Source organism: Amphiura filiformis, chromosome 10, assembly GCF_039555335.1.
Source record: "Amphiura filiformis chromosome 10, Afil_fr2py, whole genome shotgun sequence".
Lineage (NCBI taxonomy): Eukaryota > Metazoa > Echinodermata > Ophiuroidea > Amphilepidida > Amphiuridae > Amphiura > Amphiura filiformis.
The window spans coordinates 30,102,658-30,130,526 of NC_092637.1; the positions used below are offsets into that span (position 1 = coordinate 30,102,658).

Sequence of the window (27,869 nt, forward strand, 5' to 3'; positions counted from 1 at the left end):
AGTATCTTTGCCCTTTATAAGAAAATTATTAGTCGTGCACATCCGTTCATTCATCGAAATACGTGTATAATTTAATGTAATTTTATATTTTTCTTTGGTCCTCTAGAAGAATACAGGTAAGGATCTAATGTGTGTATTTTATAGGTTTTCATATAGTACGGATCTAAGAGAAATACATTCGCTTTAAGATGTAAAAAGAAAGCACAGAAATCCCGAATTCAATTAAGCAGGAAGACTGCAAAATTTGGCACCCTCCCACTGCTCCAGCATGCCAGATGGCCGTGTGTCTCAGACGTGGTCTAATTCTGCATAAAACCGGGTAGCCTTATTTCTATAGATCTGCTGCGCATTAAAATTGCATTGTATTTAGAGGTTAATAACTGCGCATCGGTTATTTGGAGGGCATTGTGAAAAATCTAAACATTTTGCCTTTGGAACCGAGGAATATCCCGGGGCGATGCCCGATATATTACCGATGCAAAGTTATTAACCTCATTCATAACCGTCACTTTAATCTCTTCACCTTACAAAATAACACAAAATTTTGCTCAAAAGTTTATAAAAATAGACGATTTTTACATCTTCCCTTTCCAAAAATCGATCCTGAAGGCTAAAACATGACGACCAATAACAAAAGTGCGTATCACAATCTGTGCAAATATGGTATCGCGCAATCCAAATACGGATCACCAAAAGTCCGATGCTATGCACTTTGCATGCTTAGTGGTGCCTGGCGTGCTAACTGGCTCCTTTAATTCTAACTTCGTACAGCGTGAATGGGGTATACGCAGAACATGGTATATACTTTGTAAAGGGTGCCACAACAACACGCTCTGCGTTCAGTGGCATCCTCATCATTTTCACCATATTATACGATGTTTGTAAAAGCTTTTTTATATTGTAATTATTGAATGGATGGAATTTGATGAAATAAAACTGAACTGAACTGAACTGAACTTACAATCCACATACAAACTAGGAAAGCATACTTTCAATGTACAGCTGGTTTTTTTCACAACAAATGACTTACTCACCAATGTCTTCTGTGGCCAAACTTGATTATTTAAAGTCCTACTGCATTATAGTCCACTTAAAATATCAATTTGGTTGAAATTTGTTGCCAAAAACTGTGTTTAAATGTGTTTATTCCACCACATAAATTCTTGTGATCAAAATTCCCACCATTAGAATGTGCTATCTCCAGCATGTAGCCCTTTACACATAGCATGTAACCTCATCTCTGCTTATAGAAGCTGTTACAGGCATGTGTATACAGCATGGTTACAGATAGGAGCACATTCAGGCTTGATTAAAGTCTATCTTGTTATGATATGTTTGGTAAATTGGCCAATTAGGTCAAGACATGTCATCAATTTAACCTTGGCATGAGAAACAGTTGCCACTCATGCTTAAAATCCACCACATTATGGTGGATTAAAGAATAGCTTAATCTATTAGGCACTTGAAACTTGATTCTGAGTTTAGCGTCCACCGCCCGCGTTATGAATTTTGTGCCGCATTTGAGATGTAAAATCTGAAAATAATTCATTATTTTGCAAATTACTACTAAACCAGAAAGAAAATTTGTTTTGCAAAATTTTTAAGCCCATTTTTTTTTTTGTATTTGAACCCTTCAAAAACTATAGAAAGCCCTGAGAACTATTAGATGAATCCATCTAAATATTTTAGCATTAAAAATATACAGGTTTTTGACCCTTGCTCTATCCAATTATTTCAATTATACCTTTGGGACACCAGGGTAGACTAGAAGAGAAATCAACCTAGCCAAAAGGTTTTTACCAGATTGTTGATGTTGTAAATAATTTAACTAGGAAAGACCTAGTTTTGACAAATTGGTGCCAACAATTTATTTCATAATGTTCTGCATGATTGTTATTTTTGTATTTAATGAGTCAATCCCCCCTCCCCCATTTATCCTCAAATGTATACGGAGAGGTTAGTACAAATTGGAGTGAAGAAGACTGGCATGGTATACTTTGGAATACATTTAGTTTGTTTTAAAATTTGAAAAACAAAAAGCAAGATAATTATACTTATATTAGGGGGGTCACATCATTATTTTATCTACAATATAAATGTTTGGCATTAAGTTTTTCAGAAGCATCTTGCAAAATGATGAAGATAGCAATTTAAATGGTTCAAATTGGATAAAGCGTTTTTGAAGTTACGCTAATTTAAAATTTCGAAAAATTGCTGTTTTTCAGCATGATTTGGATAAAAACGCATGTTTTCGACAATATGGCATGTTTGAAGAATAAAAAAATCAAAATTATATGCTTCCTATGTCTGATTTTCACTTTAAGTTGCTGTATAACTGAGTCTTTCAACATAGATATGTCAAGAGGTACATCATTTGCTTCAGTTTTTGAAAAAGATTACTCCAAATATGGACTAAAACACCAAAATCAAGGATCGTCGCACTCTCATTTTAACCCCTTGCAGAATAAAATTGCAGGTTTACGACAATCTCAGATTAAAAATATGAATTGTGAATGGCTGCATTTACACTAAGCCAACTCTTACCCTTGGGTTGAAACACAAAAACAACAACAAAAGCTTCATGTGCATCAAAATATTGTGAGAAATTGCCTCCAAAGTGGGAAAAATCTAGAAAATCAAAGAAATTGCCGCTCAATGTAAAAAAGTGCTACAGAATGAAACAGCAAGTTACGGACACCCTCGGAATAAAAATATCAACTTTGTACATCCATATTCAAGGTAAAACAACTCTAGGACTTCAAGTTGGACCACTGCAGTAGATAAAAACAACAAGTTGGTCATAATATGTTGATAACTACACTCCAGAAATGGAAAAATATGAAAACTTCACAAGTAAGGTCAACAATTTCTATATGGGAAAATACACAGGAAAATGGCCAAAAAACAAATGTTTCAATATATTGCCATTTTTGAACCCAACATCCTAGAAATTTCTTGTTTACGCCAAAAGAAAGATATTTTTGTGGAGATTCGGGAAATAGGAGTCTCAATTTGATTGCACATGTGGCACACAGTAGGGTAACTCATCATCTACAGTCATCATATCAAAATTTCACCCTTGGACGGCGTTTCCTATGGGAAAATACACACGTTTCGGGCAAAAAAAAACATCAAATTTTCAAATTTATCGTAGAAAAAAACAAGTTGTGCCAAAATAAAGATACATTTCTCATGGTTCAGAAAAAGTAACTTTAAAATTCACTACATCGTTGGCACCGGGTCTAAAAACTCACTTTCTAAAGGCAATTTCTTAATTTCTTCTGCGGATCCAGACACTGGTCTTTGCTGATAAATAATCGGGTGCTTTCACAGAGCCGCCGTGTAAAATTCAAAGGTCAATAGACCTAAAAAATATTTTTTTGTAACTACACATATACTAAATAAATATTTCAAAATTTTTAGGTCTGTATGAAGAAAACAATTTGATATTTTTTATGCTCAAAACATGCCATTGTTCATTTATGGGTCGTATGCAGACACCTAATGAGCAAATGTGTGACCCCCCTACTTATATGTGTGTTTGTGACATATTTGCAACTGGCGATACCCAGTTAGAATGAACAAAAGCGCATATAAGCATTGGTAAAGGGCCACTGATAATGAAACCTTGAAAAAAAATGAATAATGAATAATGAAATAGTTGCCTCATTATGAGCTGAAAAAAATGGGACGCTAAACTCAACATCAAGTTTCAATAGCCTTATGTACAGCTGTGTGTGGTCAAAAGAGTATACTTCATGACTTCTAATATTATTTGCCCCAACACATGTGTCTGGCACTTAACACTTTGTCTTTGGGTGGAATATTTGGAAACAGGTATTTTTTTTTTTAGTCCACAAAATGTAAACATGGAGACATGTACAATTACAGAATTTGACTTACTGGAAATGGGTTTTTGCTGAACAAAAGTAAGTAAACATTAGGGATAATATTTTTCAAAAATGGATTACAGGGTTTCAGTGTATTTTGAAAATGATGGGTTTGTGTGAATTTTTATAACTGGTGCAGTTATCATGTTTTGAAATATACACTCTTTGACAGCTCTCTCCGTGCCTTTTTGAATGCCTGGTTATACCATGTACCCATACACTATGGGTACATGAGACCAGGTATATGAATGGGGGTAGTTCGTTCGTGATAGGGTTACCCCTACTTGATGTACTTTTTTGATACACGGAATGACACGTTACAAAATTTTCCATCAAAATTTGAGGAAAATACAAAAATAATACTTGAATTGCTAAAAGAGCCTCTTTATACTAAAATCTTTGTGTATTCTTAAAAGCATTTTATACATTTGTAAAGTGCAAGCAACAACCATCCTAAAAATGTTTACTTTGATAAGGTTACACCTAAATGGGGTACTTTCTGTGGTGTGATGTCACAGTACACCGAAACATGCTGACATAAAAGACGTAAATTTTGTTCAGTTTAAAAAAATTAAAAGAACTTAATCTCTTGTGTTGACTTCAAACATGTAAAAACTACAGTTATCATGGGTATTAACCACAAGTTTAACTCACGTCAGATTCTTTCTTGCAATACTTTTGGGCTCTGTTGCATACTATTCAGAGAGGTTGCATGTTTGGGCTCTGTGTTGTTTTTATCCAGAGAGGTTGCATCATCAACCAAGCCCTACCAAATTCACCTGAATTTTTATTACTCTTGACACTCTTTAATAGCTCACATGCACTTGAGCAATTATAAAAGATATAAATCATTTATATTAATATAAATGTGTGCATATTATTTTGAATGTCCAATTTTAAAATTCCAATATTATGAATGAGGCTAAGCAAATATTAAATTTTGGTCTGTAGCATTTGGTCACATTTTTTAAGTTGGGACCCTAAAAAGGGTGGATTTGTCACATTTTTTCGTTTATTTGCCATTCAAATGCTCATATTTCTCAAACAAGACATCACAATTGAGTATATTTAGTCTCATTTGGAAGATAATTTATTGCTTTAATAATATCTGTAAGATAAAATTATAAAGAAAGTTTAGATTAATTACTATAACTCATTAATTATAATTGGTCAGGGGTGGAGGAGGGTGAGGATGCGCGAGGGTGAGGATGCGCACTGTGTATTTCCAATGGGATAGGCAATATAAATGAATAACTGTGTGTATTAACTTATTATTTTATTTGGATAGTAGCATTATTGTAATAACCCAACCTAAATAAATGTTAATTTAATTCCCAATTAATTAATATCACTAATTAATTAGAGCCTCACTATATTACAAATACCACCCCAATGCCGATTATTACCCATTTTGAATTATAATTGGGGGAAATAGCTCTGCAGTGGTTTAATGCAGCCAGGCTATTATTAATTAATGTTCTTTGGGTTTTTTTTTAAATTGAAAGCTTTTATATTAATTATTAGTGTTATCCACTATACAGTATATCCACACCTTACATTGTTTTAGGAGCCATTTGCCATGCAACTACATGTATCTAGAGTTAAAGACTTACAAATTATCACCCTATATGATTGTCAAATTGTTACAAAATGTATGTTGATTTTCACAGATCAGCAGTAAAACTATTAACAAGATGTCAGTGCAATTATTGCCAGGCATAACATGTTGTGATCAATAAATAATATTGTGAATGTGGGTAATTACATAATCATCGAAATTTTTATTTTTTTTCATTTTTTGAACACCCTGTATAATCAAATCTGGCATTTTGAAATGAATTGTTCCTTTCTGACATGAAGATATGTTCATGAATTTCTTTTAAGTATTTCATTTCAACAAATAGAACATACATTTTTGTCACATATGCCTGTACTAAACAGAATTTATAGTTTTTTAATGTAAAAATCGGACAAATTTTGATCACCCTGTAATTCCGTTATACAACTAATTAACCTCTATAAATTATATATGTCTGGATGGGCATTACTTTTGGCTTCTCAAATATGGACTTCAATTTTTATTTTAATACACTATGTATAAACTAGAAAGCATACAACAAATTGCATTACATTGTAACATTTCTTTTGTTACACCCTGTATATTTCCTAGGTCACCCTGTATACTGGAAAAATCATTAGATATTTGCAATCCTCAATATCTCAGGTTTCCGACAATGTATACTTTTGCACACTTTGGATAATTATTTTTCGAGTTATTAGGCATAGAGTCCTAATACATGTTATTTTTGTCAAATGTGTGTATGTGACACAATAGGGTCCCAACTTAAAAAATGTGACCATTTATTTATTTATTTAATATTAATTAATTAATTAGATAATTATAGTAAGAAATTATAGTGAAACCATCACTAGATACAGTGCTCAACTATAAAATATAGGAGCGAAATATATTATTATTAGTGAAATTACCACATCGCAATACAAATTTGTTTCAGTATGGATGGTTTGACCCATCCACACTCGTCAGTTGCAATGTGTAAAATGACAAAGAATATGTCTTGAGTTTTGATGCGTGCAAGAAGAGGAATTAACGCAACTGCAGTATCTTAAAGTTGTGCAACACAACACGCATCTTAAGTGCGTATCCATGTCTGGGCCTACTTATTGCTAAACATGCTAAAAGAGCGACTCGGAATGTTACAAAAGTACAGATCGCATTCAGCTTACTTCATATGAGATGATCTTGGGGAAAAATACGGCATAATTTGTCTTGGTGCTTGCGGAATGCCATGCAGTAAAATATTAAAATGTTGCGGCAATTCATGATTGACAACTAGCAATCGGTGTGTCCTTCGTATCCTCCGCTGTCAATTTCTTATGCACTCACTAATCCTCACAAAGCTTTGTGTTGATTACGTAATGTGTGTGGAGGCAAATTGCAATAAGTACAATGAAATAATGAGTAGGGCGGGCTCCGGCGGGTTTCTTCTTCATCTTACTTAACATTAAAAAAAAAAAAAAAAACCCGGAAGCTTGTTGTTTTGGCGCTCTAGCTGAAATACAGCAAGATAATGTAAGATAGTAAATGTAAACCTGTATTTTAGCTAGAGTATCTCGAGCTAATGTACCCTGAGTAATAAACACTTGTGCTGAACGTCAAATTGGTCACTTATCGCTCCACAATCAAACTTGCACCATTGGCACTGTACAAATAATTAAGAGAACACACCAGGTACCACCACCGTCCATGATGATCAATTGCATAGTTGGGAAACCACCAACCAACAGTACACACAGAGCTGCTCACAGCAACCCCATGCACTGAACTGACCAATCAGGTGCATGGATTTTCAAGAAAATTTGTTCTGGACTATGAAAAATGCTCATGCATATTACTTGTGTCCATCAATATTTGACTGTCTCCACTTGTACAATTCCTACACAAGTAGCTTGAATAAACCTTAAACTTCCGTAGAAAAACTTTGAAAACCTCAGAAAAACTTGTAATTTTTTACAAAATGCCCTTGAAATTTGAGTAATGTTGGTTCCACGTACATCAGTTACATTTGGCTAATTTGCTGATTTTGCCATTGAAGTGTACAGAGATTTTTGGAAATGTAGGGCCTACACCTCTTTTAAAACGGCTGTAGCTCAAAAGTGAGGTCCGGTACCCCCTGTTTTTTTTCTTGATTTATTATCTACACATATTAATGTACAAAATATGTCAATTAAAAAAAAATTTGGTCAATAAGTTTAGTTACGATCTAAAATTTATGCAGGTTGGAGTTTTGAGGGTCAAAATCCAAATTTTCTTCGTGTTCCTATTGGATTACACAGTTAAGGCAGGACTGTAACAGTATTGGCAGGACCTTGGATCACAAGAAGCTTAATGAAGCCCGCCCTCGCATGTTAGAATGTGTTCATACATACGCGCTATATAACGGCGCGCGTGATTGGTCGAGAGCCGGGCATAAACACCGTTTATGCCCGGTGGCCCGGATGTGCGATCTTGGGGTAAAGAAAACGAAGGAAATTCATCGTTTTTTTATGATGTTCCTTGTTATCTTTTGTCGCCATTTTGATGAAATAAGAATCACAAAATGTTCTGGTATGTATGAACGGGGTTCATTCATATATTTTCATGACTAAACGGTTGTTTATGCCCTCGGGCCGCAAGCCTAAATCATGCCTATCATAGGGTATGATCATCAAATTTTCAAGTAGGATATTTCTCATGGAAATTGTTTTGTTAAAGGTGATTATATGATAATGTAAGATAAGATAATGTATGATAGGGGCTATTTGATTATAATTATTATGATTTATATTTTTTTATAATTAAAAATTCCTGGACCAATATAATTAAAAATTCCTGCACCAATGAATGGTATAATTCGCGAGGGAAGTGTTACGTGTAATCCGATTATCACAACTGGTGTCTGGATCACGCTTTTGAGTTCTGCACCATGATCGAAGTGATCGCAACACAAAGTCTATGGCATGTACTACCAATTCCAAAAGGTGCGTGATCCAGTTACTAAGGAGTTATGACAGCATTCAAGCTTTGACTTACATTTGGCGGACACGCGTGTGAAAAAAATATTTAGGGGTGAAAACAGTAAAAATTCTTGATTGCTTGAATGTTTCTAGGGGTAAAATGTCACATATTTTCAGATTTTGGCACTTAAAACCCCTTATTTTTCACTGATTTTGAGAAAAATTCATTTTTGGTCCAATTTTTGCGAAAATGGCCATTTTGGGGTGACAAAAATTTTGACTTGCTAATTTCCTGTGAGTGTATGAACATGAAAACTACTGAGTAGTGCCTATTTTTTTATGCTAATTATGTGACAAAGGTACATTTGTGACATTCAAATCATTAAATGGGATAAATCTGTTTCTTTATTTTTGTAACAGGGTTTGAAAGTTGGGGGTCAGGGTGACAATTGATTTGGGAAAAAATGAAATTTTCGCCTAATTTTGAGCTTGAAAAAGCCATAACTCCTCAATGGTACAAAAAAAGTATTTCACTAGCTAAATAGTGGTATAAAACTTGACATAGTTGAATGTACTGACAAAAATTAAAGTAGTAATATGTTACCCCTACCCCTAACATTTCGGCGAGTGTGAAAAAAATAAAGGCCTTCGCAAAAAAAATAAGTCCTTCAAAACTGTGAGGTTTAAGGCTAAACAAATATAAACTTGCTATAGCCAAGACCTCCCTCTAGAGCAAGTTTATGTTTGTTTAGCCCTGAGAGTCCCAGTTTTGAAGGACTTATTTTTTTTGCGCCAATTTTCGCTCAAATTTGAGGACTTCGGGCAGAAATATGCCTGTACAGTGCTATGGGGAAAATTTTCAAGTTGAGAATTATGCATTTTTTATGTCAGATTCAGTTTCTACACAAAATTTCCCCCAGAAAATGTCCCTTTAAGTAGGATATCTTTCACTTTAAGTTCCCACCATTCTGTCCGCCAAACGTAAGTCAAAGCTTGAACGCTGTCTTATGTAACCACTTCGCTGGCAAATTGTAAAGGCTATTGGACCCACTTTCAGTTCATGATATTTTGTGCATAATATGCTTGTTGTATTTTTTGTTATAGTATTAAGAACACAATGCGATCACTTCTTGCCATTCTCCTGGGCATCGCGTTCACCGTTGGAGTGATATCAGCAGCACAGCACAATGCAGACATTGAAGGCAACGAGTTTGCTGAGTTTGAAGATCTCGGAGATGAAGATGACGACGAGATGATTGTGGAACTGGAGATGGAAGAGGATGAGTTCATGATGGACAATGATGACGAACCAAACATGGTCAATAACGATGAGTTTGAGGATGATGAAGATGATGTCACCATTGAGGTTTGTACAGATTTGAGATTCTTAAGGGGGTACTACACCCCTGCCCAATTTTGTGCCTATTTTTGCATTTTGCTCAAAAATTATAGGACTAGAACTACTGCACTGGAAATTTTTATTTCAACACAGACAACAGTTGTGGAGTTACAGTCAAAAATGAGGGAAAACCAATATTTGATCAATAAATTCATAACCACTTGCCTTGAGTTGCTGAATTTCCAGTGCAGTAGTTATAGTCCTTGCCCCTATAATATATCTTAATGTGCTATAATTTTTGAGAAAAATGCAAAAATAGGCACAAAATATGCCAGGGATGTAGTACCCCCTTAAGACTTCATTCTTCCTATTATCTGTTCCAATGCTGGTGACACAATCATGCATATATTATTTTCCTGGGCAGGATTAGGCTTACATACATCGAATATATGGAGCCGGTATATAAACCATCTAAGGCTTGTCCAATTGTCAGAAGCCGTAACTCACACATACGATGGGTGTAGATTAGGCTTATGTTCACCTGGCCAATTTTGTGCCTATTTTTGCATTTTTCTCAAAAATTATAGTGCATTGGTGACAAGAAAGATATGTATATTAGGGGCAAGGACTACAACTACTGCACTGGAAATTTTATTTCAGCACAGACAACAGTTGTGGAGTTACAGTCAAAAATGAGGGAAAACCAATATTTGATCAATAAATCAGTAACCACTTGCCTTGAGTTGCTGAATTTCCAGTGCAGTAGTTGTAGTCCTTGCCCCTATAATATACATGTACATATCTTACTTGTCACCAACACTTTATAATTTTGAGAAAAATGCAAAAATAGGCACAAAATTGGCCAGGGGTGTAGTACCACCTTAAAGTAATGCTAATACCTAAATTTCAGTGCATTCAAAGGTCCAGAGAAATTAATGAGGTGTCACTGGAGCTATAATCAAAAAGTATTTCTTGGCCAAACTGGAACATGCACGTTGCGTCCATGTAGTGTACTAAGCGTGTACGCAGTGTAAGGCGCATGTACGAGGGGGTATCAAAAAGTTTTAGAAATCGCCCAGAAGTGAAAGAGCTATATCAATGAAATTTTGTCAGTGCAATCACTGGTCCTTATGTACACTATGGTGCAAAAATGGTCTCTTAAGTATGTGTACTTTTTTTTACAGGAGCTAGATGTCACTACCTGCCTATGTAACTGCATAACCAGCGAAATGGAGAAAATTGAGGCATGCAGAATGATTAAGTTCCATTTTAAGGGTTACAGTGCCCAGAAAATCTGTGATGAAATAAAAATTCCTTTTCCAAAAAGCGACAGTGACATATCACAATTACCACCGAAGATAACTTTCATTTCATCATCAATTTTCTAGGCACTGCAACCCTTCAAAAGCAGGATCTTAATATTGCTGCTTGCCTCAATTTTCTCAATCTTGCAGTTTATGCGCAGTAACTGGGGCAGCAGGTTATTGGCATCTAGTGCCACCTGTAAAAAAAGTAAACATACTTATGAGACCATTTTTGGACCATAGTGTACATAAGGACCAGTGATTACACTGACAAAATTTCATTGATATAGCTCTTTCACTTCTGGGCGATTTCTAAAACTTTTTGATACCCCCTCGTATACTTTCTTCTGTACCGCGCTATATTCGCGTGTGTTTATCGTGGAGCCACTAGCGTTCACAGTGTTCCAGTTTGGCCAAGAATTACTTAATTTGATTATAGAATATAGATAAAAGTCATGGTGTATCCCATTTAAAATCCACACACCCGCTATGGAAGACATGACCTTGATCTCCCACACAGGGAGTATCAAATTTGCACTCCCTATGTGGAAGATTAAGGTTGTGTCTTCCATGGGTTGTGTATGGAAGACACGACCTTGATCTCCCACACAGGGAGTGTAAATATCAAATTTGCACTCCCTATGTGGAAGATTAAGGTTGTGTCTTCCATTGGGGTGTATGGATTTCAACCTCAATGGGAGGTGCTGTTTGTGCTTGTTTGTTAATTTTCTTTTGTTTTAATTATGTTTACTATTGCAGGATGAAGATGATGAATTTGATGAACACTTCTCAGATGATGAAGAGTTTGAGAACTTTGAGAAGGAGGAGAAACGAACCAAAGGCAAAGGCTCGTCTGATGCTCCAGATCTAGAAATTACTAAGGTAAAAAGGGGAGGAGACAGCAATGTACTCTTTTTGTATTAATCTTTGGAATTTCAAATGATTTCAAAAGTTTGATTTCAAAACGATGATTTCTGCTTAACTCCATGAGAAGTACCTGCCGATTAACCAAAAAGAAGTTTTCATTATCAATTGGACCAATCTGCAACATTGTTAGAATAATTTCACCATGCAAAAAAAATTGGGGTGAATTATTTGCAAAGCTCCATTTTGATTGGTGATTAAAGTGAAGATATCATGTAGTTGACTAATCAGAGGCAATGTTAGATTGGCAGGTAGTGCTCAGGGGGTTAAGGAGCACTTGCCTTTATGATCCACACCCCGTCATCCTCCAACTTACTCCAAGAAAGCAGGCCTTGAAATAAGAAAAAAAATCCAAGGATCCTCTGGACCCTTGCCTTTGAAATTTCAAGGGTCCTCACCAATTTTCAAGGGTCCGACCCTGGACCCTTGCCTTTGAAATTTCAAGGGTCCTCACTAATTTTCAAGAAAATTGAAAACCTGGGTTGAAAACTTGATGGGGAAACTAAAATGAAAGTGTACCCAGGGAGCTGGACGTATTATGCGAACCAGATTTTCCAGTGGAACAACTAAACTAGGATTTTCTGCTCTTTGCTTGGTTTAATTTTTACGGGTCGTGCGAACCCGTACCGTATGAAATTTGCGGGTCCGCGCCTACTTTCACGGGTATTTGACGCAAGGACGCGCCTTATTTCAAACGCTGCAAGAAAGTCGAGATTTTTAAACCAAAATCCTAGGAGTATCAAATCGATTTAATTTTCTTTACTTGTGTAGTGTTGAGTAATATACCGTAAACATTCGCCTAATGGCGCACCTGGGTTCCTTTTGCCTTGGGGTAAATTTTATGTACAAATAGAGAGTTCCCTTCTCTAAAAATCCCAACAAGAATTAAGGGTACGTGTCCTTATTTGCTTTTGGGATTTTTATGGGAGGGCACTTTTAGTTTGTGTCTAAAATTCTAGTTATGTCAAGGGAGCCCATAGCCTGGGTTCGAATTCGGCTGTATCACATAGCAGTTTGCTCCTTATTTTGAAGCAACAGCTACCCAATTTTGCATTTGTATAGCACTTTTTATTAAAAACAAAAAGCGCAGTGATTTATAGTGCGCTACGCACAGGCACAACGCCTAGACGTTGATCCACAAGCCTCAGCACACTTGACAGTTTGTCGCTGACCACTATGGCCCACATCATTCCATAAACCATTAAACAACAATTCAGGGACTTTGCTGCTTAAGAGTGCACACCCTAGACATTCCACAAATAACCATCGCAACCAGGATCAGCTCCCCGAGTTTCGTACGGGTTACAACGAGACAAATTAGCAGTGAGTTCCTTGTCCAGGGGAATTTCAAGCTAACTCAATTTTTCTACGAGGAGCATACTAGGACCGCCAGGGTTCGTACCCGCAACCTCTCGCACCATAGTCGAACGCCTTAACGATTGAGCTAACTTGACTGCCTATAGTGCTGTAGTATATGGAAGTATCCTGATTATGATGAATTAGCCAAAAACTGCTACACAAAATTTTAAAACAAATTTGAACCCTGCCCATAGCGCCATTAGGCGAACGTTTATGGTATGTGTACATGCGAATGTATGTCCTAAAGGGTAAAAACAGGAGGAAATGACCAAAGTCCAAATTAACAAAGGGACCAAGACAAAGGGGCGAAGATCACTTTTTGCATTACAGTGATTTGTTTTTGAGGGGAAAAAAGGTCCACATTTTGTAAAATCTGAACCCCCTGCAAAAATTCTTTGTCTGAATTTAAGATCGCAGGTTAAAATGACAAGTACTTAAATGAACTTTCATTCCAACTTACTTTGCTTTTCTTTGTGCCCTGCATACAGGTTCCAATGCATTTACGTAATAACTGGGACAGTTACTATTTGGAATTATTAATGATAGCCGGAATTGCTGCGTATCTACTCAACTACATGAATGGGAAGAGCAAAAATCAGAAACTAGCTAGTGCTTGGTGAGTAATACCAACTTACAGGTGCACCCTGGTCTGCATTTGGTGGGAAATTTATATATATATATTATATTTATGGGAATTATGGAAAGAAGAAGAACAAGGTACACCATGCAACTTGATGTGGGGGAACAAGTAAACTACAGACTAGACAGTACGCAGAGGGGGGGGGCAAAAAACAACAAATGTAGACATAGAAGTAGGTAAAGTTCAAGTGGCAAACTTGAAATGACCAATTCCAATGCCCATAGAAGTGTTAAACCTGCAAAAAACAACAGGGATCGATGGGAATACAAAAGTGTGGACACTACATGTAGAACAAGTGATCAAAATCACTGTGCACATAAGCAGACACAATAAGCCAAACAACCAATGTAGGCACAAAAACAGGCCAAAAATTGCCCACAGAAGAACAAAAGTACACTGGAATTGATGACAATCAGTTTAATCACTGTGCACATAGCAGACAAACAAAACCAAGTAGACAAAAAAAACCCCAATGTTTCAAGTAGGTAAACAGACTGCTTTTCTTCAGTGACAGACGGACATTTTTTAAATATATTGTAATGGCTCCATTTGCCAGGAGGGGATTGATGACATGGTACCTGCAAGCACATATATGTGACCATCCACATCGAAATGCTCGTAAAGTCGGCCCCTGATCAATTTTGTTTTCTTCCGTGTGAGTTATGGCTTGTTAAACTTTGCTCCTTCAGTAAAAAGGTACATTATTTTGGTGCTTCAATATATCTCTTTTTCTATATTGCTGGTATTAAATATCAAATGGTCATCATAATTGGCGGTCACTTCAAATCATCCCCAAGTCAACGAGGTTCAGGAATGTCCTCTCATTGTTAATTGTTGGTTAACCCACCACTTGAACAGGATTTAGCCAAAGCAAACAAAGACTATAGCTATTTACTATAAGTATAAGCTTATTATCCCCTTCAACAATAGGATTAAAGATTGGTATTTGACTGGACTGAATTGAGAAACTTGTAGGACAATTATTAGGTATATTTTAAATACAAGCTTTATGCACAACTCTAAATACTATTTGCCGACTTTACGAGCGGTTTGAGATGGATGGTCACATATTTTATAAAGGTTGTGGTCTGTAAAGGAATTAAATTGTATGAAGTTTTGTTTATTTGTTTGTTTTATATTACAGGTTTAATTCACACAAAGATTTGTTGGAGAGTAATTTTGCTCTTGTAGGTAAGTATTGTGTAATTTGTTTTATTTATTTATTGCTATGAGGTTAACTGGTCCAAATTAATAAAGAAACTGTAGAGTAATGGGCACAGAATAAGGCAGCTCTGCACATTGTTGTTGCCCACTTTCGTGATGACCGCAAGCCCTTCGTCGTTAGCTTGTCACTGCGCCAAGTCGCTTGGCCACTAGCAATTACTAGAAAGCCATGCTTTCCTGGCCGATAGGTAGCATTCCATCACCGTGAGCAGCTTACACATCCTCAAATATCTGGTATGAACAGGTTCTTCAAAACTTGGGACTACCGTTGCGGCTGATATGTCAGCTTTTGTCAACTGCAATTAGATGATAATTATCCCGTCTGCATTCAGCATTATCATGAGCCAATAACATTAATAAAATATCATATGCTTGGCGAACTTGAGAATAATATCAAGATCAAGATGATACGATTGATGGTAAGCTTGTTAACACCACTCAAGATATCATGAGTGCAATCTGCAATTTCAAAGGAAGTTTATTGACCCATTTAGAACGATTCATCTTGGGAGCCGTCAGTCAGAGACCATTAAGTTCCCGGCAACCCTGTATGGTCACCATGAAAGTGGGCGGCGATAATGTGCAGAGCCTCCTAACATATGGTCTCGACCATTGTTGCCATTGTTTTCCCATTGCCAATACATTTGGTTTTACAGCAGTTGTAAAGTTGGGGGGGTGGGGCAGGGATTTTGGATACATTTTTGCCCTGATAGTAATAGCTAAGATGTTTGACCTATGACCATAAGGTTGTAGGTTCGATCCCCATCAGGGCCAACATGTTCATGGGCAAGACACTTTATTTCGCTTGTCCCTCTACACCCATGAGAAGCTATCAGAGGGCAGTCAAACTGGTACCATTATTATGATTTTGATTTAAACTTTGATCCAAACACAAGGAATTAATTCCTACCTCAGAATTTTCAGATGGTACTCCATCTTTCATCAGCGAGTGAGTGACTGTATCAGGTCGTGATTTTCTTGACCTTTGACCTGATAACAGACCATTATTGTTGACATCCAAAATCTTCCAAAGCTTTAATGGGGATATTAATTGCATGCAATATCTCATTATTTATTTGTTTATCTCTTCCAGGCGATGATGGCCAGAGTAGCACAGATACGTCAGCAGCACCGGTAACGTTAGTGAAAGAAAGCGAGAACAGATATATGCTGTGGTGCTCAGGCCGTGTGTGCTGTGAAGGCATGCTGGTAGAATTAAAGGTAGGAATATTGATGAACCGCTCCACCATGATAGATCTGAATCTACCGATCAATGGTCACTTTGTTTGCTTATCAGCTGATACCCTAACTCGTCTTGCACTCCCTGAGAAATTAATTAGAGTGCCCTCTATAATTGGTGATATCAACTTTGACTTGGCAAATGGTAAAACAAGTAAAAACTAGGTTATACTACCTACCTTCTCCTTTCATTCAGCCTTGTGTCAAAATTGTGTCAAAATATGTTATTCATTATAAAAATATTTTATTATTGTACTTTTGAGTAGTATTATCTGATTTATTGATTCCGTTCAATTAAATTTCATTTATTCTTATTTCGGGCCACATGATATAATCTTTGTACATATTAATTTTGTAGCGTAAGTTAAATTTCCATCTTGTTCAGATTGGGTGCTACAAGTTTCACGCTCTGCGTCTTTGCGGCATCCACATCTCTTCACTTTTCATGGCCATATTGTATTTCTATAAGTAATATCATTAAGTTTTCCGTATCTTAAATTTCCATTTGTATAATTTTGTTGTGAATTGAGATGAAAACAAATAAAACTTGAACTTGAACTTGAACTACCTTTGATAAACACCATAAAATAATTAACTTTTCCAGTAAAATCTTACGTGGTAGCTACCCAGCAAACACAAAACGTTTTCGACATCATTCGCAAAAAGCTAGAAAAAGTTGCCAGAAAACGTTTAAATGTCGGGTTATATAAAGGGTATATAAATGGTATAATACGTTTTCATACCATTCAAAAACATTTTATGAAAACTTACTGTAAATATTCTAACTTAATGTTATTTAAGTGTTGACAAAATATTTGGCAAAAAATGTTTGTAAAAATTATTTTTCAATAACATTTTAAAAACATTTTACAAATATTTTTGCAGTGTGTTTTCATGACCTTTATATAACCCGACATTTTAATGTTATTAAAACGTTTTTACCAAAACCAAAACCACAAAATATAACCTGTATAAAACGTTTTTAAAACATTTTGTGTTTGCTGGGTAATTGCTGTTGTGAATATGGAAGCCAGTGACACAAAATCAGTATTTAGGCTACCAAATTCAGCCTAAATACTGATTTTGTGTGAAAATAATTGGTTCATTAGAAGGGCAAATGATTTTTCCCGATTCTGATTTCAGATTAGATTAGGCCAAAATCGGAAGTCGGAAGTGACCGATCTGATCGGCTTTTCCCTAGATAAGATTGAGGCTGATGTCAAATTAAGATGTTGGAATTTCAAGAAACATGATGAAAAGTTCATTACTAACCAGTGTCTCCAGAGTGACAACCTATTAGGCCAAAAAAAAAAGTTGTTTGTTTGTCCTCCACCGCCCGCTTCTCAGATTTAATAAGGCCTGACCAATATTTTTTTTTTCAATTTAAAAAAAAAATGAAAATAAGTAAAATTTTTTTTCTTTTCGATTTGGAGTATCTCTGGACCTAGCTAGAGCTAAATGCTAAGATCTTTCATGATTGAAAATATAAAAAAGCCCCCAAAAACATTCTGTGTCTTCAATATGCTAAGTTATAACTTCATGTCATAGTCTATTATTTTTAGTGACTTCAAAATACATTGGATTTGAAATCATTAAAAAAGACATGACATGAACACAAATTATAACTTTAACTGCATATTAAAGAAACAAAATGTTGGTTTTTTTAAATCACCATGAATGATTGTAGCATTTAGCTCTAGCAAGGTCCAGGAATATGCCAAATCCGAAAAAAATAAATAAAATAAACCCCGCACGCCCTCTTTCAAAGCTGTGGAGGACAAACAAACAATTATTTTTTTTGGCATTAGTAGGGTTTGCATATTTTCTGTGCTGTATTTTTTATCATTATTTATCACCGTTATTTTCCCCTCCACAGTTATTAAAGCGACAAGACCTTATTAGTGTGATGGCAAGGACAATGAAACCAGCAACGGATGAAATAGTAAGTGGAAATAAATAAAGCCTGAACGTAGTGATTTATAGTTTGTGGGAAGGTTGCTTGGGGTTGGTTGAACCTCCCAAATGAGCTGGTTTGCTAACTCAACACCCAAATGAAAATTTAAACTCCCCTTAACGCGGCTGTGTACTCTAGACATCGTTTCTTTCGCGAAATTGAGTTTTTTTTATATGTTTGTACTTTGTTATGTTTTTATAAATACAAGGAATGAAAATCCAGATTTATAAACTCCAACTGCAATATTTTAAGGATTTTATTTCACTATTCCACTCGTGTTTGAAATTTAAAAGGAAAGAAAATCTTTGTTGTACCAGCAAGGTACACTTGGCAAGAACAACGCATCGCGTTGCGTGTCAGCATAATTTGGTAACGCACAGATACGCTACGCATACGCGACGCTTATCTGCATGTGTGGCGCATCTTATGGAAACACCACGGAAGCACTGATTTCACAAAAACCAGCGGTCAAATGGCTCCGTTTTAGCTGATAAAATGTGATTTTTTTCAAGTTCTTTCCCCCGATTTAAACATCAAGATATGAATAGATTTCGCCCAAGCTTCTCAAGGGGCTGTGGATTTACCCGATGTTCACGTAATGTAAGGTAGAAAAAACGAAAACTGCCGCATTCTCCTGTAAGCTTCGATCAAAGTGCAAAATATCCACACTCGGAAGACTTCAACGGCCTTTATTTCAATGTTCATTTTCTCGGTAAAATGACGATTTAGGTACACGATAACTCAATAAATACAGCATCTATAGGTAAGCAATTATGCTCATCATAAAAAGCATGATTGACTTAAGAAACGGTTTTCTCATTTTTTTATATTTTGGTCTATTTCCAATTTTAGGCATCATTTTGTGCAAATAGGCGGTTGTGAATTTTAAAAAGTTCATTTTGATGCCTTATATGGTCAATATCTCCAAAAATAAGGCCAATATCAAAAAACTAAAAAAAACGGTTTTGGAATAGTGCCTCGATTAAGAAAAAAGCAAAACGAAAATTTTTGGAAAGAGTGTTTTTTTGTTATGATGTACCTAACAAAAATTGCCAAAAATTCACTTTTTGTGATTTTCTTCATAATTGTTACTTTTACACCAAAACTCTACTTATATTGAGATTCATTGATGTCTTGCCTTTATAAAAATGTATACTTTTACATGTCTTGCGTGAATAATTACAAAGTTATGGCACTTTTACTACATGCGTATCTGAGAGTACACAGCTACCTTAAGGGATCTTAAATGAGCGTTTTGAGCGTTTCAACATTATTTTTTGTGGGACATGAGAACACATCAGACATATCGAATTGCATTCTGAATACGAAGAATGTCTTTCTGATAACAAATAATTTTCATTCTTTGAAATTCACGATATAATACAAATTTTATGACAAATTATTAAAATTTGATATTTTTCACATTTTGATATATAACAGTCCTCGAAGTAAATTTTATAAATCTAATGATGTCTTTTTAAAGTGTATGTAGCTGGGAGGAAAAGCCGATGATCAATGGAAAATTTTGACCTTTCATATTGAAGATATGGATTTTTTCCCCAAAAAGGCCTAATTTTTTGTTGGTGTTTTGGGGAAAAAATCCATATCTTCAATACGAAAGGTCAAAATGTTCAATTGATCGTCGGCTTTTCATCCCACCTACATACACTTTAAGTTTAAATCATCAGATTTATAAAGTTTACTTCGAGTACTGTTAAATATCAAAAATATAAATTTTCAATCATTTGCCATAAAATGTGTATTACATTGCAAATTTCAAAAAATCAAAATTATTTGATATCAGAAGGATATTCTTCGTATTCATCAATTCGGTATGTCTGATGTGCTCTAATGTCCCACAATAAATACTGTCCAAACGTCATACCCCAGCCCTTAAACCACCCCCCCCCCCAAAAAAAAATGAAGAATATTTCAAGGCTTTAACCTTCCCTCAATAGTGTAAAATTGAAACCTGGCCTGGTAAGCATAAACTTTTACCTTAATTTTGGGCTAAAATAGTGTACAGTTGTGTACAAAACAGAAATTTGCACTTTAAGCACAATTATCACAGTAACACAGGACCAAGTCCACCGGAAATATTTGTGACATGATCAAGGGGAATGAGTCACTTGTCGGCAGTTTTCAATTAGAAGTTTTTTGCATCATTTTCTGGCAGTTTACAAATGCTACATTTTGATGTAAACCGCATCAAAATCAGACATCTGGTTACCGAGTTATGAGCAATTTATCAGTGGCTGAAAACAATATAAAACAAAAGAATTTGAACACGGTTTTTGCCAATATCTCAAAAACAATATTAGCGACATCCGACTCATTCCCCTTGATCATGTCACATTTTTGTTTTTGCCAGCGACCTTAATATGTCACTGAACATGTGAACTTTATCAGATTTTCATTCCATAAAACATTTGAACAGCTACTCTGAGACTTTCAGGTAAACTTAAGAAGCACACACCCAAGACATACTGCTTTGGTTGGGCTATACCCGTTGAAATTCATAGACCCCCAATGTAAAAATTGATTGTGAACTTTGTTTGTTTCAGAAAATTACTGTAACAATGAACAAGGAGGATATGGACAGTATTGTGTTGTTTGTTGGTACTAAAAAGGCTGCAAGTCGTATGGGCAAGGAAATGCAAGACTTGGTAAGTGAAAATATCGTCGGTCGCATCACATAGTGTCGAATAGATGGCAGGGGTCGTTGCACCTATTTGTCGTGATTTATCCCTTCGAAAAAGTGCCTGTATATAGCACAAGAATTTTTGGTTAAAATCAAACTGTTCCAAATTCCTCTCTAAAATGTTGTCATATCCGATCAAAGGTGGCCCATTTAAGAAGCTTTAACATATCTTAAGATCACACTAATATTATTGTTCAGACAACTGTACAATATATTTTGTGACTGAGAACTATAATTATAGGTTAATAACTGCGCATTAGTTATTTGGAGGGCATTGTGAAAAATCTAAACATTTTGCCTTTGGCAATGCGCCCCGAGGGATATTCTGAGGTCCAAAGCAAAATGTTTAGATTTTTCACAATGCCCGACATATAACTGATGCAAAGTTATTAACCAAATTCATAACCGTCACTTTTAACTCATCACTCAACCAAATCTCAAGATTTTATTCTCCAAAATTTGTTGAAATAAAGAATTTTTATCAAAACTTCTATTTCATCCTTCAAAAAATCAAACAGACTAAAATGGACTTACCAATTGAATACATGAATACAAAAGCCACCCATATTACCATGGGAAGTGATTTTGAGAGAAAAACCTGTGTATCATTTTAATTCCTTCAGTTAGATTTACCTGGTCAATATGGTAAGTTTTACGTGCAAATGAGTGGATTAACCTGTATTAAGTATGACGATTAGCATTTCAGGGACTTTGTGGGGTTCATTTTAAATTTTGGACTTGGGTGGTTTTTTGAATCATATACAAAGGCAACAATGTTAGAATGAGATTACCACTAGTAAGATAATACAAAATAAAGCACACAGGTATGTACATGTATAATGTTGATAAGCATTCTGCCATGTAATATAAACCACACACTTTCCTTTATTAAACCCATTTTTTTTCTTCAAAAGTCACTCTCCAGCAATGAATGTGTTACAAGTGGGCTTTTATACATACTGGATTTCCATCAATGTGTTACAAGACTCAAATCATGGAATCGGGTGATTCTTTCATACATGCTATTTTTCACATGCCCAATAGACACGGAGGATGAATTTGAGTTGTTCTTTCATACATATGACAGGCCTATATATAGCAACAATTTCCCATGCTTAACTCAATTTGGCCATAGTATGGACTTGGGTGGCTTTTGTATTCATATATTCAATTACAGCACTGCGCAATCACGCCATGTGCAAGTATGGTAGTTGCGTGCGCGTGTAGAGTTCTGGCGCAACAGATGCGCACTACGCGGAAATCATTGTACCGCGTAAGCATACGTGGAGGTCATTGATGGATATCAATAACCTCCGCGCCGGTGTGCGTATATCATCTAACGAGCAATTTAATTGGGACGCAAATATGGCGTAATACCGGAGGTTATGAATTGTCAACGCGGCAAGGCTGAACTTATTTTGTATGTTCTGGTTTTTTTTCAGAGCCTTTACTGTACAGATCGCCGTAGTGGCGATAAATATAATCTGTCTTCGTCTTTTTCTGTGCTTTCTGAAATGGGAGAAGTTATTAATGGTATCCTTGATAACAAGGTAAGCTTAAGCCATACTGTATGCACCTGTAATAGTCAAATTAATTCAATCAATAAGGGGTAAAACTACAGTGCACTAGTGTGTTTGCAATACGAGTTTAGCCCTGCAGTCATGTGAGTTTGTGGTCGTGATAATGATCAAGCTAGCTTGGAAAAAAATTGGACAAAGATTTCTATTTCATGTACCCTACCTTCACAGTCCATCATTCCACTATCAGCGATTTTCTATTGGAGTAAAAAGCCGGCTTTTATCCGGTTTGTGGATTAAAATTACCAGTAGAAAATGCTGTCCTCCGGTATTTGGACCGCGAATGCGGCTAAATTTTCTCCGCTATTTCGCCGGCATTTATCCTTCTAAAACTAGGATTTTTTCCGGAGAGGAGAGCCGGCTTTCGTCAATAGAAAACCACAGCCTCCATATTCCGGTTCGCCACAGTGGAGTACTGAAGGCTTAATTGCGATGTGGCAAATATGCTAATGATGTCAGTGGCATCGGGTATTTACCCGGTATTTAGAGCAATAGAAAATCACAGTAAGCAGGAATATTCCGGTTTAATCTCTAACCGGAATGATTCTTTATTATACCATATGTTCAATAGAAAAACACTGATTGTGCACTGTGAATTGACCAAATGCGTCACGGCACATTATTATGCATACAATGTGTCTGTGATGCACCCTGTCACTTACATTGTGGATCTGCGTACAAGCTCTACCTTGATATATTTGGCAAGAAGGTGATATTTTCTCTTCAGATCACACTATTTTTGAGATAATAGAATAGAATTAAAGGGTGTCGCATTATCCGATATACGCACGAATAACGTGTCCTCAGCAGTAAAAATGTTTAAGTATTGCTTCTGCCTCATCCATTAAACGTTGAAGCAAAAAAATACTTGCAAATTTTCTCCATAAAATAAAGGGCTCTGGTATGAGCGTTTGGACAGGATTTTTTTGTGGGACATGAGAGCACATCGGACATATCGAATTGCTTTCTGAATACGAGGAATGTCCATCTGATATCAAATAATTTTTGAAATTTACGATGTAATACATAATATTGATGGCAGATGGTTAAGAATTTATACTTTTGATATTTAACAGTCCTCGTAGTAAACTTTAATGACCTTTTGTATTGCAGATATGGATTTTTTTCGCAAAACACCAAAAAAAAAATTAGATCTTTTTGGGAAAAAATGAATATCCAGCTACGTACACATTAAGTACATATCATTAGATTTATAAAGTTTACTTCAAGAACTGTTATATATCAAAAATTCAAAAAATATCAAATTTCAATAATTTATCATAAAATTTGTATTATATCGCAATTTAAAAAATCTAAATTATTTGATATCAGAAGGACATTCCTCGTATTCAGAATGCAATTCGATATGTCTGATGTGCTCTCAGGTCCCACAAGAAATACTGTCCAAACACTCATACCAGAGCCCTTAAGAAAATTGAATTTGTTCACTAAATTAACTGATTAATCTTTGTCTTTGATTTGCAGGTCATTGCCTGTTTGTCTGATAGAGAAAACATGTTTGATTATTTACATATCTCGGACCAATTTTCTGGTCCAAAACCCAGTACTGAGTAAGTATACTTTTAGACACGCAGAGATTTACTGTACAGAATACACATAGAAAGCTAAAAAGTCAGTGATATGCAAATGATCTAGGCTCTTGGGTGTAGATTTGAAAATGGTTTAGAGAAGGGTGATTTTTGTAAAATTGTGGTTTAAATAACAAGTTAAGTAATACAACTTTTTTCCTTCATAAGTTCTTTTGCATTCTTATTCGTATTCTTATTCTTTTGCATTCTTAATTCATAGTCATAAATACAATGTGTGTGAATAATTTCTACCCACCTCTCGTTCACTGTAAACTTGCTGCTAACTCAATTAAGGTGCATGGAGTCAACATTTGGAACTCTATTCCAATTTCTATCCAAAATGCCACATCCACAAGCTCCTTTAAACACAATTTTAAGACAGCAGTGGGCTTGTGTTCGAATACACTGCTTGCAGTGCTTGCTTTGATATTTATGTATGCAATTATATATGGTCCACAACTTATAAGTTCCCCCTAATACTTTTTAGAATAAGTCAAAAAATATTTTACGAAATGTAAAAATGTAATAAGATAAGTATAGCCCTATTTGTTTTATACATGTGTATCAATTTATAGCGTCACACATCATTGCGTTCAGTCACAATGGTTAATTGTGTAAGAAAAGAGGCCATTTTAAAAGTTGCACCTGAGTCCATAGCAGTCAGGTTTTCTTTAACAAACACATGAATAGACCTGGCCTACTATATTGTTTGAGAGCTGACTCCTATGGACTCAGATGCAACTTTTAACACTGTTTAAAATGGGCAATGATGTATGACGCTTTAATTTGGTCCATATGTGTAAAACAAATACAGCTACTTATACCTTTTTACACATTTGCATTTTGTCAAATATTTTTAGATTTATTTTAAAAAGTATTTAGGGGGTACTTATAAGTTGTGGACCCTATATTATTTCTGGCATTTGTTATTATATCATGTTTTATTGAATAATTGATTCTTGAATTGAATTGAATTCTTATTACAGAGAGGAACAGCCTACCAAGATGCCAGAGACAAAGAAGGTGCTCATCTTCAACTTTAAGTGTAAGTCAAGACTATTCAAGTTGAAATGCATACCCCCCCCCCTATTCGCTGTTGAAGTGACGTAATAAATCAGATTAACTACCATAGCAATGGATGAATACAATTTTGATTATATCGCCCTGCACTTCAAGCAGGTTGCACTCATCACCTGTGTATGTCTGCAATCATAGATTGAATACAATGCCGCTCTTTTTGAAGATACTTATCTTACAGGTGCGAGTGATCAGAATGATATGGTTCAATGCATAGGTACTGTGTGAACGTTATAGTGCAAGGCGATAATCAGAAATTGTATTCAACCATTGCTATGGTAATTATCAGATTATTACGTCACTTCAACAGCAAATAGAAGACATGATCCTAATATTGTACACAGGGAGTGTGAATTTCAAGTGATCCTAATATTGTACACAGGGAGTGTGAATTTCAAGTTGAGTCACCCATTCAGTGTCGTCTGCTCCAAAATGGGCTATTCCAGTTGAAATCCATACACCCCCTATGGAAGACAAGACATGATCCTAATATTATACACAGGGAGTGTGAATTTCAAATGGCATTACCTGAAATGGTGACTCCATTTGAAATCTATACCCCTGTGTGGGAGATAAACACCATGTCTTGCATAGTGGGTGTAAGGATTTCAACTGGAATAGTGCAATAGAAGGAGTATTAGAGTTGTCTGATAAAAGTACCCCCTAAAATACAGAGAAGATTTTTGATGAATGGATATACATGCATTACAAGAACATGGGAAGAAAAAGCTGAGTCGGTTGAAGCTGTAAATTGTTGAATCCTGAGATCATGAAAGTCGCATGTATCATCTACAATTTTGAAGCAACTGGACCCCCAAAATGAAGTATTATTGTCTAATTTGCTTCAATCATTAATATGTACAATATACTGATTTCAAGGGGCATTTTAACAGGCAAAAACAGTAGTCCGATATTGTGAAGAAGACTAGAAACAAAGATGGCAGATCTTTGTTTTTGATTAATCATAAGTGACTGATAGAGGGCGGTATTTTTATAATAATTATTTTGGGCTGCGGGAGGTAGATAAGGTAAATTGTGGCAAACCTAAAATCGCTTGAAATAAGGATACTTGCAAAATTCTGCGAGAATCTAAATGGATTCGCCCATGCTATCACAGATTTCTAGGCCTCCGGCAGATGATTGTTTCCCCTTTTGGCAGTCCAGGTAGCCTAATTATTAGTACATTGTTACTGTAAGACGGTTTACTTTGGTACGTAACAGTACAAGTTTGAGTCCTGGCACTGTCAGTTTCTGTTAGCGTGAAAAATTTAGCCAGCTTCAAATCCCACTGACTAGGAAGTTACTGTTAATTATCCGGGTCTATTACCTGTACAAAACTAAGGGAGGTGATCCTGGTTGCGATGGTTTATGTAGGTATATTAGAGCTTGTGCTGATCTCGAATTGTGCATCATGTGTTTTTGTGATTTCATACGAATAGTCAAATAAAATATCCACTTACTTGCAGACGTTTTGGAAACTCTCGGTTTTCTTTTTCGATGCTACTGTTGTAATGACGATCTGTGTACAGCCGATGTTGACTGCTGCTTAGCAACCGAGTTGGAATGATTTTGGCTACCGTGATCAGTGACTCTCTGAAGTGTTTGGCCTTGTGGGTCTGGCCAGGGCACTATAAAGATTATCACCCTGGGCTTTGAGTCACAGCATAGGGTGATCAATAAATGCAACAATTTATTTATTTATTTTTGTTGTTGTTAAACTTATATCCTTGTTTTCTTACTGTAGTTCCCAGTGGATCCCGTGGTACCGTAAAGGACATGGAGAATATGCTGCCTCTTATGAAAATGGTTGTATACTGTATGGACAAAGTGAAACGCTTCAGACTCTCAAGAGAGGTATGTGTAGACGGACTTATGATGTCATATCCATAAATAAATAAATGTACAGGGTGTCCCTGAAAGAACTGTATCGTTGAAAACTTAATTGTTTGGGTTAACACCACAACTAAACATAACTAAATAATTGTGGCATTGTGGTCCTGATATTATTGTAAACAGTGAAACAAGTGATGGTATATTAGACTTTTGAGTAGAAATAGTGATTTTATGTTAATATTATAGACTTATAGTTCACTAACATGTTATAGAAAGCAGATATAAAGCCACAAGAGCAGTATCAGTAAGTAACTAGTTGTAAGCTGGCCCAATTTCATCAAAGTGAAAATTGCTGGACCTACCCATAATCAGGGACCGTGTATAAAGGGACTGGAAACGGGATTATTGATAGCTATTGTCAAGCTATTGTTATCAGATTATCTTTCACGACCTTCGATTGTATGCGAGTTGTGCGGCGCGATGTTTGAATTTTATTATTTACTCGTGTTGCTCTACAAAATATCAAAAACACATCAAAGTATTCCAATATCTCTTTAAGTTATGACACATTGTGTAAAATGTCTATCCTTTGTTGAAAATAATTTCTGTGTAGCATCGAGAATCATTTACATTGGAGTTTGGAGACAAAATGTGATAATTTTGTGGAAATACAGAATGCTAGAACAAACAAAATTATATTT

At 35.7% G+C, this 27,869-nt stretch overlaps 1 protein-coding gene across 1 annotated transcript in view; it reads left to right on the forward strand.

Annotated features, from left to right (window-relative positions):
- The window catches only part of LOC140162726 (PAT complex subunit CCDC47-like), a 30,949-nt gene continuing 3,080 nt past the window's right edge, over nucleotides 1-27,869 (forward strand). Inside the window, exons 1-12 of the mRNA XM_072186012.1 lie at nucleotides 1-116; nucleotides 9,513-9,774; nucleotides 11,811-11,933; nucleotides 13,823-13,950; nucleotides 15,119-15,165; nucleotides 16,292-16,419; nucleotides 18,314-18,379; nucleotides 20,956-21,057; nucleotides 22,535-22,642; nucleotides 24,155-24,240; nucleotides 25,245-25,303; nucleotides 27,080-27,189. Coding sequence (XP_072042113.1) covers nucleotides 9,526-9,774; nucleotides 11,811-11,933; nucleotides 13,823-13,950; nucleotides 15,119-15,165; nucleotides 16,292-16,419; nucleotides 18,314-18,379; nucleotides 20,956-21,057; nucleotides 22,535-22,642; nucleotides 24,155-24,240; nucleotides 25,245-25,303; nucleotides 27,080-27,189 — 1,206 coding nt within the window. The 5' untranslated portion in view covers nucleotides 1-116; nucleotides 9,513-9,525. The remainder of the gene's footprint in view (nucleotides 117-9,512; nucleotides 9,775-11,810; nucleotides 11,934-13,822; nucleotides 13,951-15,118; nucleotides 15,166-16,291; nucleotides 16,420-18,313; nucleotides 18,380-20,955; nucleotides 21,058-22,534; nucleotides 22,643-24,154; nucleotides 24,241-25,244; nucleotides 25,304-27,079; nucleotides 27,190-27,869) is intronic.